This window comes from Branchiostoma lanceolatum, chromosome 3 (genome assembly GCF_035083965.1).
Source record: "Branchiostoma lanceolatum isolate klBraLanc5 chromosome 3, klBraLanc5.hap2, whole genome shotgun sequence".
NCBI lineage: Eukaryota > Metazoa > Chordata > Leptocardii > Amphioxiformes > Branchiostomatidae > Branchiostoma > Branchiostoma lanceolatum.
Window position 1 is genome coordinate 815,263 of NC_089724.1, and position 16,356 is coordinate 831,618.

Below are 16,356 nucleotides of genomic sequence, written 5' to 3' on the forward strand. Positions count from 1 at the left end.
ATCTCTGTTATATTGTATCTGACCCTTACCTCTTCCCTCATGACCTCAATGAAAAGCGACCTGCGTGCCGATTTGAGCTTATCATGAATAAACAAAGGTTCAAACAAACAAACAAAAATAAAACTTCTCCGGGCTACTTTACCTAAACGAAATATATGTCCATACAGCTCATACAGAATTGAATATACGCACAAGTGTCAACGGTCCTTAACCAAATTATACATTGCAAATTTTGTGCTGGTATTTTTGACGTGCGCAATGAAAATATGTCTAGTAGACACTGAGCACTAAAGTCACTGAGTTATTTGCAAGGATAAAAGTCGAAAAAGGATATAATATTTTTGTGCCAAGTGCAACTTGTACTCTATGCTGCTGCCTTGTCATAAACGGACTATTTGCATATTCTTTAGGCGGCGGTGTCATGATTAAATCACGATTTTTATTATCGTGATAGTTAATCAATCGAAAAAGTGTAAAAAGTTGTTTTTTTCTCTAAGAGTTCTTGAATATACGGAGAAGCTTGTAGGCTTACTGTCTAAATGAACAATTTGCAGCCTACCAGTCTACCAAAAACAACAAGGACCACAAAATGTTTACATTTCCGACCATTTTAATCACCTCAAAATAGATCCCGTACATACTTCCCATAAGTAACCCTTATTTAAGCTATAGTCAAAACACTTAAACAGAACAACACATGTTCTGTCATAACAGTTGCAGAGAAAAAAATCTCGCTAACCTAAGTAAGTTTAACTAAAAATTATGCCATGATCTTAAAGACAAAATGAGCATTCTTCCAAAGAACATCACATGTGCTATTCTTAACAATTCCTCTAATCTAAAAACACCTAATTATCATTCTCACATAATTCAAAACTAGCAGCCCTTATATTAGTTTATTAGCTTATTTCAAAATAGTTAAAGAAGAAAACATGTTCTGACATTACAGTTGCGCAGATAAATCTTCGCTAACTTTTGTAAGTTTCACCCAAAAGTAGTGTCATAGTCTAAAGCAAATGAAATTCTTCAAAAGAACAACAGATGTTCTATCATTACAGTACACAGAAAAAATGACATAAAAAGTGTATGCAGATTCTTAGTTTTCCCAAAAACATTTTACTTATTTCTCCATCTCCATCTTTTTCTCCTCAACTATCTCCCTCAATCCCTCCAAGATCCTGTCGATGTCTTCCATGATGGCGTCTTCATCCTCCTCCAATCCAGCCTCCTGCTCCTCCCAAATCACGCTCATCTCTCGCGGGATGTCATCAGCCTGGTCGTCATCCACATCCGGGTCCTCCTCCTCCCAAACCTCGCTCAGCTCTCGCGAGATCTCGTTCAGCTTCTCCATGGCCGTCGGTCCGTACTCGATCTCCGACTCCAGCGCCTTCTTCACGTCGGCCAGGCGGACGAGGTTGTGGAAGTCGGCGTCGGCCTCGGACCGGCGGTACTTGTCAGCCGTGCGGTCGGACAGCTCCTCTTCCTCTCGCAGGAGGGAGGACCGCATCGCTTCGAAGGCGGTTTCTTCATCCACATCCGGTTTCACTTCCCTTCCTAGAAAAGTAAAGGTCCAGAGTAAGGGATGAAAAAGCAACTATAGCGCGCGGGATTCTACCATAATCAGACTTTATTAAGAATCATATTAAAGTAAATCTTGTGGATTACATCAAATAAGGTCCTGCCGTGAGTGGTAGATGCTGTTAGGGCGATGAAAGCATTGATCATCCAATTTCTTGACCAATGAAATGATGCATATTGAACTCATTTCTTACCTGACATTCCCCCACATGCTTCCGTGTCTCCTGGTCCTGCGGGAGGAAATAGGCGATTTGGTTAACCCTAAGGAACGCTTTATGTACAAAAGATGGGCTAGCAGCTTGACACATGTTAATTCATCGTTAAAAATTCACTGGCTTATCACTGGGTTGTTTTTGAATTTTTCTTTAGCATGCATCAGCTAACTCACAATGAATTATCTTGAACTAATACCGACAGTTTACTTTAATGCAGAAGAACTTGAGACGTACAAGTGCAACATGGATAGTGATTGACATTGTTGACGTTTTGACAGGAAATTGCTCCATCTCCTCTGCTAGTGTTGGCTATATCTAGACAGGTTGGGTTTGAATTTTGTTTTGGAAGCAGAGAAAGACGAAATGCCCCGCTCTTAAAATTAATCTTTGGGTTCTGCGGTTTTTGATTCATGATATCGGCACTGGCAGTTGTCTTTGTTGCATCATTGTGCCGTACGATATCCATTTGCAACATCGACCCAAGCCCCTTTCTCCTGTAATTTGGACGGTAAATCTGACCTGTCTGGCAGATGAAGTACTTCCTTGTGCTGCAGGCCTGGTTGTCCCACTGGAAGCCGCTCGCCGCCGTCAGCTGCACGCACTGCTGCCCCCCGATGTTGCCGGGCTCTCCCGGGGCCCAGTTCCTGAAGCTGCAGTCCGACAGAGGAGTTCCGTCCGCCCATTTCCAGCCACCGCTACCCTGCAACGACATGACAATCAACGTGCGAGCAACAAAGTCAGTCAGTCAGTCAGTCGAGTTCCTTCACCAGATGCCAGCTAGATCTTCTTATACCACTGTTATGCCTATCGGTTACTGCAGTATTGTAAACCACCGGGCATGCATTGTACAATAATATTGCAAACCATTGGCCATGTATCTTACAGTAACGTTGGGCATGTATCTTACAGTAACGTTGGGCATGTATCTTACAGTAGCGTTGGGCATGTATCTTACAGTAACGTTGGGCATGTATCTTACAGTAACGTTGGGCATGTATCTTACAGTAACGTCGGGCATGTATCTTACAGTAACGTTGGGCATGTATCTTACAGTAACGTTGGGCATGTATCTTACAGTAACGTTGGGCATGTATCTTACAGTAACGTTGGGCATGTATCTTACAGTAACGTTGGGCATGTATCTTACAGTAACGTTGGGCATGTTTCTTACAGTAACGTTGGGCATGTATCTTACAGTAACGTTGGGCATGTATCTTACAGTAACGTTGGGCATGTATCTTACAGTAACGTTGGGCATGTATCTTACAGTAACGTTGGGCATGTATCTTACAGTACCGTTGGGCATGTATCTTACAGTAGCGTTGGGCATGTATCTTACAGTAACGTTAGGCATGTATCTTACAGTAACGTTGGGTATGTATCTTACAATAGCATTGTAAACCATGGGGAATGTATCTTACCGTGGCATCATGCAGGCCCACCCAGTAGTTCTGGCTGTTGCTGCCGTATTCCCGGATGGTTTTCAGCAGGAAGCGCTGGACTGTCGGGCTGGTGACGTCAGCGAGCTGACTGTTCTCCTCCGCCCTGCAGTAGGCCTTCGCGTCCGCAGCCGTCTTCCGGATGTTCACGACTTTGAAGTGGGTCATTTGGGCGCCGCCTATTCCGTCTCCTGCATACAACACGACAACGTAGGAATCACAGACACGACAGAAACGGATGTAATGGCATCACGTCTTAGGCATACTGCAGTCAACGGACTAATGAAAAAGAGGAAATACCTCTTTTTTTGTTTCATCATCTTTTTGTTTAAGGCCTTCCAATATCGGCGAATGTCGTGCAGACAGCTAGGGCATTGCCAGGCTATCGTTAAATGATCATATGGATTACCCTTTTCAAATTCACTGTGTGACCGAGGGTTATCCAGCATTTTCTTCAATCTGCCAGGAGTGTTCACATAGAATGACTAGCAAGAAGGCATTTGTATGCTACGAAGCAAAGGAATTGCACAGTGACTACATGGTCTCAAAACCTTAAAAAGGAAATAACAGCATTCACAAAATGAAAAAAAAATTACCGCATCCTGCAATGTCGCAGTACTCCCATCTCTTCGCAGGATCCGTGGTGTAGCACCAAGGCGCGCTTTGGTACTTGTCTGAGGGGTTGCGGCAGAAGTTGTGATCTGTGCCGTCTGGTGCCCAGGCGCTGGGCTTGTGTGGTGACGTGCTGTCCCACCGCTGGCAGGTCCGACCGGACTTGGTCACGGCCACCCTCCCGCGGTAGGACGCCCCCGTTCCCATCCGACATTCTTAAGGTGGAAAGTCATCAAAAAGAGTGAGAGGGAAATCTCTCTCTCTCTGTCTATTCACATTCAATGCCATTATATATTAGTTTACTTTCACAGAGCGAGGTTCTCTGTACAATTATCATCAAATTATGTATCAGTTCAATATTTCTGTCAGTTCATTTCTTGCTTGTTTCTGGCACTGATATAAGTTGACTCAAGTTGAGTACTTCGTCATCTGGTCTGCATTTTTAAAAAACTTATGTCTGGGTAAAAAAAAAGGGTCCGTCTGCTACGTCAAAACGAGAATAGCTAGCCAGGGAGCAGGTGGAATAGCGAAATGATGTAAGATGATAAACCTGGCTGTATGCAAGAAACATCTGATATACCATGATCCAGTGACTTGTTCAAAGTACTCATCACCATTATATCAATTTGAGAGTCATCCAGCAGATAAAGAGACCTCACGGAAGAAACCAACCGGAACCGTAATAGGTGAACCAGAGGAAATCTTACCGCATCCCGGGATGTTACAGTACTCCCATCTCTTCCCGGGATCCGTGGTGTAGCACCAGGGCGCGCTTTGGTACTTGTCTGAGGGGTTCCGGCAGTAGTTGTGATCTGTGCCGTCTGGTGCCCAGGCGCTAGGCTTGTGTGGTGAGCTGCTGTCCCACCGCTGGCAGGTCCTACCGGACTTGGTCACGGCCACTCTCCCGCGGTACGTGCTTCCGGTCCCTGTCACACACTCTTTGGGCAGATTTAAAAAAAGACAAGAGAGATGTGTGCAATCTAAATATGGTAAAGGAATATAACACGTTTCTAAGAAAAGTTGGTTCGGGTAGTTAGGTGACTTTGCTCTGTTGAAAAAAGGAGGTACATGACCAATTTCAGCTCATATTTTACTACGTGCGCTGTTGTTAGATCACATACCCCTGTGTGTATTAGATACCCCTGGGTGTACACCACTGTTAAAGATACCCCTGGGTGTATTAGATACCCCTGGGTGTACACCACTGTTAGATACCCCTGGGTGTATTTGATATTACTGGGTGTACACCACTGTTAGATACCCCTAGGTGTAAATCACTGTTAAAGATAACTCCTGGGTTTATTGGATGCCCCTGGGTATATACTACTGTTAGATACCCATGGGTGTATTAGATACCCGTCGGTGTACACCACTGTTAGATACCCATGGGTGTATTTGATATCACTGGGTGTACACAACTGTTTGATACCCCTGGGTGTATTTGATATCACTGGGTGTACACCACTGTTAGATACCCCTGGGTGTATTTGATATCACTGGGTGTACACCACTGTTAGATACCCCTGGGTGTATTAGATACCCATTGGTGTATTTGATACCCCTGGGTGTACACCACTGTTAAAGATAACCCCTGGGTTTATTTGATGCCCCTGGGTATATACTACTGTTAGATACCCATGGGTGTATTAGATACCCCTGGGTGTACATCACTGTTAGATACCCATGGGTACACTCTGCTATTAGATACTACTGGATGTACAATGACGCTAGATGCCCCTGGGTTTACACTGCTGTTAGATACCCCTGGGTGTACACTGCTGTTAGATGCCCCTGGGTGTACACTGCTGTTAGAAACCCCAGAGTGTAAAACTGCTGCTAGATACCCCTGGATGTACACAACTGTTTGACAATCCTGGGTGTGTATTGCTATGAGATACGCTTGAGTGCACAATGTTGTATGACATTCCTGGATGCATACTGCTGTAAGGCACCCTGGCTGCTAAGAGCTTTCCATGACAAACACAGCGAAGCACTGACATGAAGACATTCAACAACCCGTTCAAAGTGGGTTTGCATAAAGCTGTTAATTTGTGTTTTATCTTGGAAAGTTTCGTGAGCAGATATCAGGACATTTAGATTAAACAAAGAATCGAATAGGCAAGAGAAGAGAACACCAAAGAAAAGATAACACCAGTTTTCATTGGATATCATATGAAACCCTTACCGCATCCCGGAATGTCACAGTACTCCCATCTCTTCGCAGGATCCGTGGTGTAGCACCAGGGCGCGCTTTGGTGCTTTTCTGTTGGGTTCCGGCAGTAGTTCTGATCCAGTCCGTAAAGCAGGACGGTGTCCGATTTGTAGAAGTTGTGTTTGTGTGGGGTCTGACTGACCCATGGCTGGCAGGCCCTCCCAGATTTGGTGACGGCGGTGGTTCCTCGGTAGGTTGTCCCTTTGTAGTGCACGCAGTCTGTATGGAGGCATGCCCGGGGAGACGAGGACAAGCGTTAAGCGGTAAGGTTCACTACTCGCCGGCAATGGTTATATTCATCATGGAAAGACACATGTACACATTCTAGCACTCACACTCACACACACACAGACACACACACGCACACAACATACATACACACTCACACACACATGTACACGCACACACACACACACACACACGCGCGCACTTAAACATACACACACGCACACACGCACATGCGCGCATATAAACACACAGAAACAAACACAGACACATGATCACGTCCCGTGTTTGGAGAGAACCACACCCCATGCACGATAAAGAACCCACCACACCTTTCGAAAAAGAGGCCTTGCCCCGATGTGCGATGGTCACAACCTTAGAGCCCACTTTCAACATATATATCAGTAATCGCCGAGTTCTCGGCAGATCGACATACGTGGTCAGGTAGAAAAACAAGAAGGCACCCTCTTCAGTTGCCACACAGTTAGTGTCATTCTGAGTTACAGAAGTTACAAATTGATCTTACCACATCCCGGCACGTTGCAGATCTCCCACCTCCTGCCCAGGTCCATGGTGTAGCACCAGGGCGCTTTCTGAACTTTGGATGACGGGTTGCGGCAGTAGTTCTTGTCCAGCCCGAAAGACGCGTACTTGTCCGGCCTGAATGAGTGCGTTTGCGGGGTCTGAGCGGCCCAGCGCTGACACGTCTTGCCGGTTACGGTCGTGGACAGTTTTCCCCGGTACGATACTCCTTCGTACACCAGGCAGGCTTCGGCTGTATCCACGTCGGATAAAATAATAATGATAACCTTATTGCACAACAATTGTACAAGTACAAAGTATGGCATTCACTGGTACATAGAAAACATTCCATCAGGCTAATCAGTCTATCGTATACAATTTGATGTAGTAGTACGGAATGGCAAAGTGATTTTACAACCATTGGAGGAGTTTCTAACGTCTAGACATTCTTTTTTATACTTCCCAATGTAAACCATGCATGGGTCGTCACATGTCATTATGTAATTAAATTTGCTATTCAAGTCCATTGAGATAAGTCCTGGTAAATCCGACGATAGCATTGAGCATAGTGAATTACGTATATCAACATATTTGGGACATACAATAAAAAAAAATCATGTAGATAAAATATGCAAACCCAGAAGCTGGTAATTTTCTGAATAATTGATATCCAGAAAAACACATTCGAATTCATGTCATAATACGTATCCAATTCTGAAAAATATACACGATGACAAATAAAGCTGAAATGAATAAATAAATATCATAATGCAAACAGATTACAGCCTGACGTTGATTCATACACATCTTATTAACACATTTGTGACAAAATTTAGACGCTTTCACCATTCGCATTGCAACCGTTCCAACGGTTTCCTTGAAGCTTCGGTAGACATGTATATGTATATGGCGCATTCATTAACGTGATCTTTATCCTCTTTAGTATCAGATATTCAAGTTCTAAAACTTTAACTATCAGCAAAAAAAAAATAGTGTCACAGCAACGAGCGCTGTCTGCTATGCTGGTGTCCCTGTTAGTATATCTATAAAAAAAAATTGCGGCTTTTTGTGGTAAATCAGCAGCTGCTGGCAAAAAGTCACATTTTGGCAGATTAGCCAAGAGGATCGCGACCGGTGGGCGTCGTTCCATCTTCATGGTAGGAATGTCATGTTAAGTACCTTTTTCTAGTGGCACAGCGTCGAACCCGGAACATCCCGGTTCTGAGCCCAACGCTGTAACCGTTACGTCTGCTTGAATTCACAACTCTTCTCTGAACTGTGCCTGTTACGGTTTGACCCCGCTTGGTCTCAAACGGGGCGTCGTGGGAGCTAAGTGCTGCCTGCCCGGCTGATGTTATCTCCAGGCGGGCCACAGAGGTAACTGTTACGCCACACCGACACCACATCATATCTACAACCGTTACAGTAGATCAAGTGCATCATGATCTCTGTGTTTTATCAGTAAATCTTGTATTACAGCATGTCATCAGGTATTACAGTATTGTTACGCTAGAATACGTCAGTTTCGTTGTATCAAAGTGTCAGAAGAATTCTGAATGTTCGAAAATGTTTAAAGCTACTTTCATTGAAATGATTTATATTAGAAATATCAACAATTAGCCTTTACAATACCTCCTTGCGACTTTGGGTCGATGCCACGACGTGTCACCTCATCGACACTGTCAGGTTCCAACGACTAGAAAAAAATGATTGAAGAAACGTTAATCTTTTCATCAGGTTGGAAAATTACTTGACTACAAGGTTCTGTATTCCATACCAGATAAACATGTAATCACAAGAGCCGACGTCGTCATCATACCTCAACATACCTCAACATACTTTTTTTATACATTCCAATTGTTCTAAGGCCACAGCGAGTTAATTTTATGGATGACATCCTCCGCAGACTCCAAAATTAATGAGATAGGGCGAAGAAAAACCAAGGCGGGCAAAAAAACAAGATTCCTAAATTTTCAAATTTTGAGATCATAAATCTTGTTAAACCAGGATTGAGGCAACGAAATATAATATCATGACCAACAGGTCTTTTATTCCTGTATTCAACCAATGAGGTTTCATATATAATATAAAACCTCCTTGATTCAACAGTAAACATGTCCTTGTAGATGTGTGTACATCTCAATAGACTAACTACAACAAATGCAGAAAAGAGCTTGTTGTACCATCAACTGAAGCAACTACACTGGGTGTTCATATGCGATAAAACACCTTGTGTATACAGCTCAATTAGCTAGAACACACCCCCCCTTATTGATACAATGTCCTTGCTAGAACAAATGCAGAAAACAGCTTGTTATTAAACCATCATGGGCAGGAACCACACTGGGTATTCATATGCAACGAAACACCTTAGACTGTCAACATTAAACTGTTCTTGAAGATGTGTGTATACAGCTCAATTAACTAGAACAAACGCAAAAAAAACAGCTTGTCATACCATCATGGGCAGGAACTACACTGGGTATTCATATGCAATGAAACACCTTAGACTGTCAACGTTTATGACATATTTGCCCATTTTTGGCATGTTGACCACCATCGGAGGGCAATGAAATTTCTTGTTTTTATTTCGAAATCAGGCCAAAATCAATGAGCGCGCTGATGTCATCCATAAAAATTACTTGCTGTGGCCTAATGAAAGAAACATTATCTGATAAGAAAAGAGCTAACCATCCCATCGCTGGTGTCGATGTCAGCAGGCAAGCCTCCAGCTGCAATGCAGGCGAGGGCCGCCAGGAGGAGCAGCCGAGCCATCCCCATTGTGCGCATGTCCGGATCGCCCCGAGGTAGAATCTGCCACAGGGCTCAGTACTGCAGTTGGAATAATAGATACATATTAAATTCTTGTTTTTTCTTCTTTTTCTTTATTTCCTTCACCCGTATTTTGCCGTCACAATATCGCTGAACATCCCAACTGCCTGCTGATCAGGCTAGGATTCGCTATCCTTAACATTGACCAAGCCTAATTTATGCAGGAAAAATATCGCAACTTTGGTCATAATGAAAATAATTGGTTTATTGCCCGGTAGCTTGTTGCAAGTAACCATAAAAGAGGAACACTATAGATACAAGAAACGTTGCCCCATATTCAATCACCTATCCTGGTTGTCGTCTAGAACTTGGATTTTAAGTGTGAAACCGCCTCTTTTAAGTCATGCTCTGTCAGTATTGTACATGCATGCCCTTAGGCGTAACACACCAGCTTCTGCACCTGAATTGTTCAACCGGTATGAGCACCACCACCCGCCTCCCCCCTCCCCCCAGTGGGCAGTTCATCTCAGTTGTTTACGACTAAAGTCATTCAGTCTTCAGGTATTGACTGTCCACATGGAGAGCAACATTGTGCACCTATATCAGTTAGAGCCAGAAAGTGCCCAATTGCGTCATTGGTCCTTTCATTGCGGTTTAAGTTTTCACTTTTGTCGTCTGTCACAACGCCTCTTTTGCTACCAATCAAAATATGTCTTTAGCCCCTACATTTCACTGGACCCGCGACACGTCGGCGACCTCGCTGCGTCCTAAACTGGATCTAAGTATTACTTGAAAGACAACAAACACACAAAGCGTACAAAAAGATTCGTTTTTATCGAAGCAATGTGTTGCATGAGCGCGCGGTCAAATCGCTCGGTCGCCATCCCATCGCGTGCCCAATGAGGCCTTCTCACCCCAACCTCACAGCGGTAGCGACCGAGCTGCGACCGTGCTACGACCAAGCGATTGGACACTGCGCTCAACGAATGTCAATGAAAAACTATGTTCTTACGCTTTCTAAAAACAAATGTTCTCACGCTTTCATGTTCTGTTGTCTTTTCTGTCATACTTCGACTTTTTGCGTTTCGGCGCATGCGCGCCGGAACGCATTGTCCTGGCTTTTACCTTCAAGCAAGGGACCTTCAAGGAAGGAACCAGGGAAGCTTGGTTCAACACTGTGTCGCACACAATAAGACCTTATATGGCAATACGTTCTCAAATCCTTGTATAGCCGTTGCCTTATATGGCAAGAGAGCACGAAAATGCAGGCAGGCTAGATTTGCATGTGACACAGGACGGCGACCGCATGTAACTGCTACAACTGTTCGGAAATATCATTGCATTGTGGTTTCGGACTTTGATATCCTGAAAAATGACCATATTACATCTATTCCACAAGATTGCAGAAGAAAAAAAATGATTTCGTCAAGAAAACGACCAAAAATCGGCATAAATGATGATACCATATAGTGAGGTTATAGCATTACGTCCAGAGTTACGTACCGCGGCTTGGCCGATCTGGCAACGCGAAGCACTTCGGACCCAGAAGATCCGGGTTCGTCTCCGTGCGTGGATTTTTTTTTTCTTTTTAGATATTGAATATCAAAAATATATATTGATATTATATTAATCTATCAATATCATATTTATGAATATCATTTTTTTTCATTAATAAATAAAGAAATATTTTATATTTGTTATTTTTAAATATTCATTTAATATATACAAGGCCTTTGTCTTATGAACAGGACTTCATAGATTCCAAACCCGGCATGTAATGGAAAATACCGTGCAGCGGCTCCTATGCGCGGTAAGATGATTCTTGCAAAACACTCGCCATTAAACTTCTATCCCCGATGTAAACAGAGGCTCTTGATGTTGTTTGCAAAACAGCGATTCTTTGTTACAGTAGCAAATGCTCCATTGTTCAGTATCGACTTCATTCAGACAACACGGACGTGGAAAGTGGCGCCCCTCGGCACAAAACTATGGGAATTTTCATGAATTTTAGCAAAATTACCCAGGAAAATAAGGAAGAAATGTTGTAAATGCGGAAACCAGAATAATACGGATGAGGTAGCTGTTGATTTGTTTGACATTTGGTAGTCATTTTAGATAGAACCTTAGCTGTTATGAACTTCTATTTCACTTAATTACCATAGTTCTGATGATTCAATGGTGCTTTTTCAAATTTTATGTTTTATTGCGTGCCATGTACATAATTACATTGATAGCTTTTATAATGAGCCTATTATACATTTTACAAATAAGTACAAGTTGTAGGCCAAGACCAGCTTTTTCAAAAGCACTTAAGTTAAGTGACGTAACTTCAAAATTGCTTTCCCCAATCTGCCTTTCTCTATTAAAACAGTACTCATTTCCCAAAATGACAATTTTTCTTATAGACTGAACAGCCCTTGAGTGACTTCCTCTGGCAGATTTTACTTCAAGTAAAGGGAAAAGACAATTCACACTTATAAACGTAGCCGAAACGCCAGCTTTTTTTAAAAGCTCTTGTTTTCATGATTTTCAAATAATAGAGTTGATGGCTACACATTTAGGTTTCTGCATGAACACGACGCAATCGACGTGCGTCAAGTGGAATGGGATCCTTAAACAACGTACCATATGGCCCTAGGTACATGGACTGCCTGCTAGATCTGCTGCTAGCTGTTCTCCCGTTTCAGGAAAAGAACCATAGCTATATGCAAAACTGGTGCACGACATGGCCCATGCCGGGTAATAAACCTACATCCGGGGTGCAGCAGACTCCCGCCATCAATCATCTACAGACCATTATTTCAAACTGCCCCTTCAATGATCAGGAAAGAAAATAGCTTTTTAAAGAAGCCACCAAAACTTACCACAATTTCCAAACGTTTACTGACGAAAGGAAAACTAGAACCCTGTTAACCTCTCTAAACCCACTCATCACAAAAAAGTGGGACACTTCGTCTTCCACTGCTTCTAAAAAAGAAGTCAAACCCAAAATGCGTAGATTGTATTCCGTAGTAGTTCATAAAATAGCCATTTGCTCCACTTGTCAACATTGTTAACTAGCACTATCTGTACAGTATACCATTTCTATGTATTGTTTCATGTTGCAATTAGCCCTCGGGCAAAAATCTTGCAAATAAAACATTCTATCTTTAGATATGAGATCTAGAAAAGCAGTCACCCTGAACATCGACCTACTGCAGTGCGGTACCTGTTGATTCGCCCAGTCTGTGACAACGCCCACTTTCCTATCATTCAAGAATCCAATATACCGTCATTGTCCACATTTCATTGCAACAACAGCAGAATAGGGTCACTTTTAACGTCCCTTCACGGGCGTGGTGCCCACCAATTGAGTGGTTAATTCCACGGCCGCTTGTTTGGAAGTAGCTCGAACTGTAGACCAAACCATGGGACCAAGCTTTGATCGGGAATCACAAATGACGAGATTGATAACACTTCCTCGCAGTTTCTTATGTTGGAACTTTTAGATTAAAGATATCCTGCAGGAATGAAAGCCTGTTAGAGATGGGTTTCTAGCAGGCATATCGTTCTTCAGAAGTGGTCGCTCATGGGACAGGGCACACTCTTGTCAACACACTCGCATCTTGATCAGCTGACAGATGACAGGGTGTCACATAAGGTCATTGTCCCATTTATACTGCATATTGGACCTGTGACACGCCCCTTTTCCCGCCATCTAGTGCAGACTGTTAAAGGCAACACAGACTGGCCAATCCTTCTCACTTCCAATTTTTGACATTTCGTATTTGAGGGGTATTCAATTTCGTGTCGAACCCCACTGTTTCTTTAACATTTCATTTGTATTTGCAACCATTTCAACATGAACATTTGCGACTGTATCCTGTTGTTGCGCAGTATTGTCCCAGCCTGTACTAGACTGACGGGCATTAGCAGAAGCACAGCGAACATGCCCCGACCACATTAGCTCATATTAAATCCACTGAAGGTAAAATGTGAAGGTTGAAACCACTTCCCAACAACAAATACCCGAGAATACGTTTACCTTCCCTCAGTGCGAGACGTTTCCGCGGCAGTGGTACACATGTAGCTCACGAATATCCCAGGGTACCGTCAAATGTTCTCAATCTAAAATTTCTAGAAACACTTCACTACAACCCTCTCAAGGTACAGCGAATACCCCAGAATACTTTTATCTCTTTTACACAGTGCAAGGCGTTGCTGGGACACTAGTGCGTATAGAGCTCTGTTCTCGCCAACGAATTTCCCGGGGCACCCTTACATTTTACTCAAACGAAAACTTCACTACTCGCTCATGTTTAATTCTGCCTAAATTCTAACAGCCCTCCCGACTGACCGGCCCCTGGCAATAAGAGATTTTGTAATGCGTCGGTCTCATTTCCAATCCGTCCGGGCCCCGGATGGGAATGGGACCGTAGCATAATGCTAGGGTCACATTTCCAAGCCGGGGCCCGACCAGGTTGCTTGAGAAAACAAAGAATAAAAGCTGCATATCAAGAATATACAAAACGTATGATAAGGGATAATTATTTCAAAGTTTTGTGTGTTTTGTTGTTTTCTATATCATAGTTTTCGTTCCCACAAGCTGCCCGGCCGGGCCCCGGGTTCGAAATGTGACCCAAGCATAACACAGGAGAAGTACTCACCAGACGGAAGGCAGCAGACGAGTTGCAGCCGCCAGACTGAGCAAACCAGTTTTCAACAGTTACTTATAATAAAAGAAAAGGCCTAAAGGCTGAGCATTGTCATCATGATAATAATGTGACAGGAGACAGATTGATATACAATTCATACAGTATCCGGAGACAGCAGTAAAGTTGCGTGTATACAATCTCTCGCTGGCTGGGGTCAATGCCCCCGTCCGCTAGGAGCGCGATTTTAGTCAGGCTAGCACAAACAACAAAGCCCCATTTTCTGTCAAACTTTAAACAATAGTTACTTAAAGATAAAACTTCAGGTCGTCACTTCTTTCTTTCTTCTTATTTACCAGCCAAACATGTTTAAAATGAATAGTTGTGGACTTTTCATTTCAGCAAAATGTTAGGTTTGATGTTACTGCCAATAAACATGAACTTCAACAGATGGGCTACTACTAATACAAGTACCATGTACATTTGTATGGCCTCTGTTGGTCAATACTAAACATACTGCTACGGTGCTACCGTACTTCTACTACTGTAACAGTAACTACTGCCACTGCCACTTCTACTCGTACTACTACAACTACTACGCAAAGCTATACCTTTGAGCGCCATCGTGTACAGTTGGTTAATTTTAAGTGTCCGTGTGAATCTTATCACATCTTATTTCTCGTAATTGAATATCATCTTATCCTTATTCAAACTTTTTGTCATCTTAATGGATTATTTCTTGAAAATTAGGTTAACTGAGCAAGTCTTCTTTTGCTTCTCTCCAGCCTGCATAGTTTACGGTTGTTAATGTCATTGCGATAACCCGTTTGCCCTGGTTTCTTACCGCTCCTTTGTTCCTTTTGGTAAGATTTAAGACTGCGATGGTGATGATGACAGCGTCTTTTGTACATAAATATCCAAGTATCCAAGTATCAATAATTGGCCCCTCAAGATACTTTCATTCTTATTTTAGTTTCTTGGTCATTTCATTCGGGGGTGAAGACGGTCAAACCCATAAACTGTTTATCATTATCTCCATGAAAAATTGAGGTATTGTTTTGGGTTGTCTGTCTGTCTGTCTGTTTGTCGGTCTGTCTGTTTGTGTTTCCGCACCACTCCAGTCAGCATTACTCAAGAGCCTCTTGATGGATTACAATGATGTTTGGTATGTGGGCGGGTGTTGAAATTTGGGTGGCAGATAGCTTATTTTGATAGCAGCAGGCTAGTTGTGCAGCCCTGACTGTGTGTGCTGAACAGCCGAACCATGTACCAATAAATGGACCAATCACACTTCCGCGCAGTTTCTGGGGTTAGAAAGGAACCTTTAGATGAGAATGTTATGTGGGGATGGAAGCCTGTTTAAGATAAGTTTTCAGCACGATATGAGTAGAGATCGTTCATGGGACAGGGTACACTTTTTGTTCAACACACTTGCATCTTGACCAGCTGTCACAATAAAAAAACTTTGTCAGTCAAATCTCCCAGGGTACCCTTAACCTCTCTACGTGTTCAATCCCATTGTTTTGTTAAAATGTGTACTGTATTTGCAATCGTTTCAACGGATTCTTCAAACATTTTCAACTGTATTCTTTCGTTATACCCCCATTCCACTTGGACGGCGCTCTCACCGCGCTCTCACGGCGACCTCATTTTGGCCAGATCGCCGTGAGAGCGCCGACAGCGCGGCGAGAGCGCCATTGAGAGCGCCGACAGCGAGGGTACCCTTAACCTCTCTACGTGTTCAATCCCATTGTTTTGTTAAAATGTGTACTGTATTTGCAATCGTTTCAACGGATTCTTCAAACATTTTCAACTGTATTCTTTCGTTATACCCCCATTCCACTTGGACGGCGCTCTCACCGCGCTCTCACGGCGACCTCATTTTGGCCAGATCGCCGTGAGAGCGCCGACAGCGCGGCGAGAGCGCCATTGAGAGCGCCGACAGCGAGGGTACCCTTAACCTCTCTACGTGTTCAATCCCATTGTTTTGTTAAAATGTGTACTGTATTTGCAATCGTTTCAACGGATTCTTCAAACATTTTCAACTGTATTCTTTCGTTATACCCCCATTCCACTTGGACGGCGCTCTCACCGCGCTCTCACGGCGACCTCATTTTGGCCAGATCGCCGTGAGAGCGCCGACAGCGCGG

The 16,356-nt window shown here is 43.3% G+C and overlaps 1 protein-coding gene across 1 annotated transcript; it reads right to left on the reverse strand.

Moving 5' to 3' along the window:
• Window positions 1-1,684: 1,684 nt before the first annotated feature.
• LOC136429134 (plasminogen-like) lies at window positions 1,685-9,584 on the reverse strand. The gene is made up of 9 exons (XM_066419013.1): window positions 9,495-9,584; window positions 8,436-8,499; window positions 6,808-7,056; window positions 6,030-6,275; window positions 4,552-4,782; window positions 3,829-4,059; window positions 3,215-3,423; window positions 2,313-2,493; window positions 1,685-1,808 (listed from the first exon to the last, which is right to left on the reverse strand). Exons 1-9 carry the CDS (start codon window positions 9,582-9,584, stop codon window positions 1,762-1,764), a joined length of 1,548 nt encoding a protein of 515 aa, XP_066275110.1. The 3' UTR covers window positions 1,685-1,761.
• Between the last annotated feature and the right edge of the window lie 6,772 nt (window positions 9,585-16,356).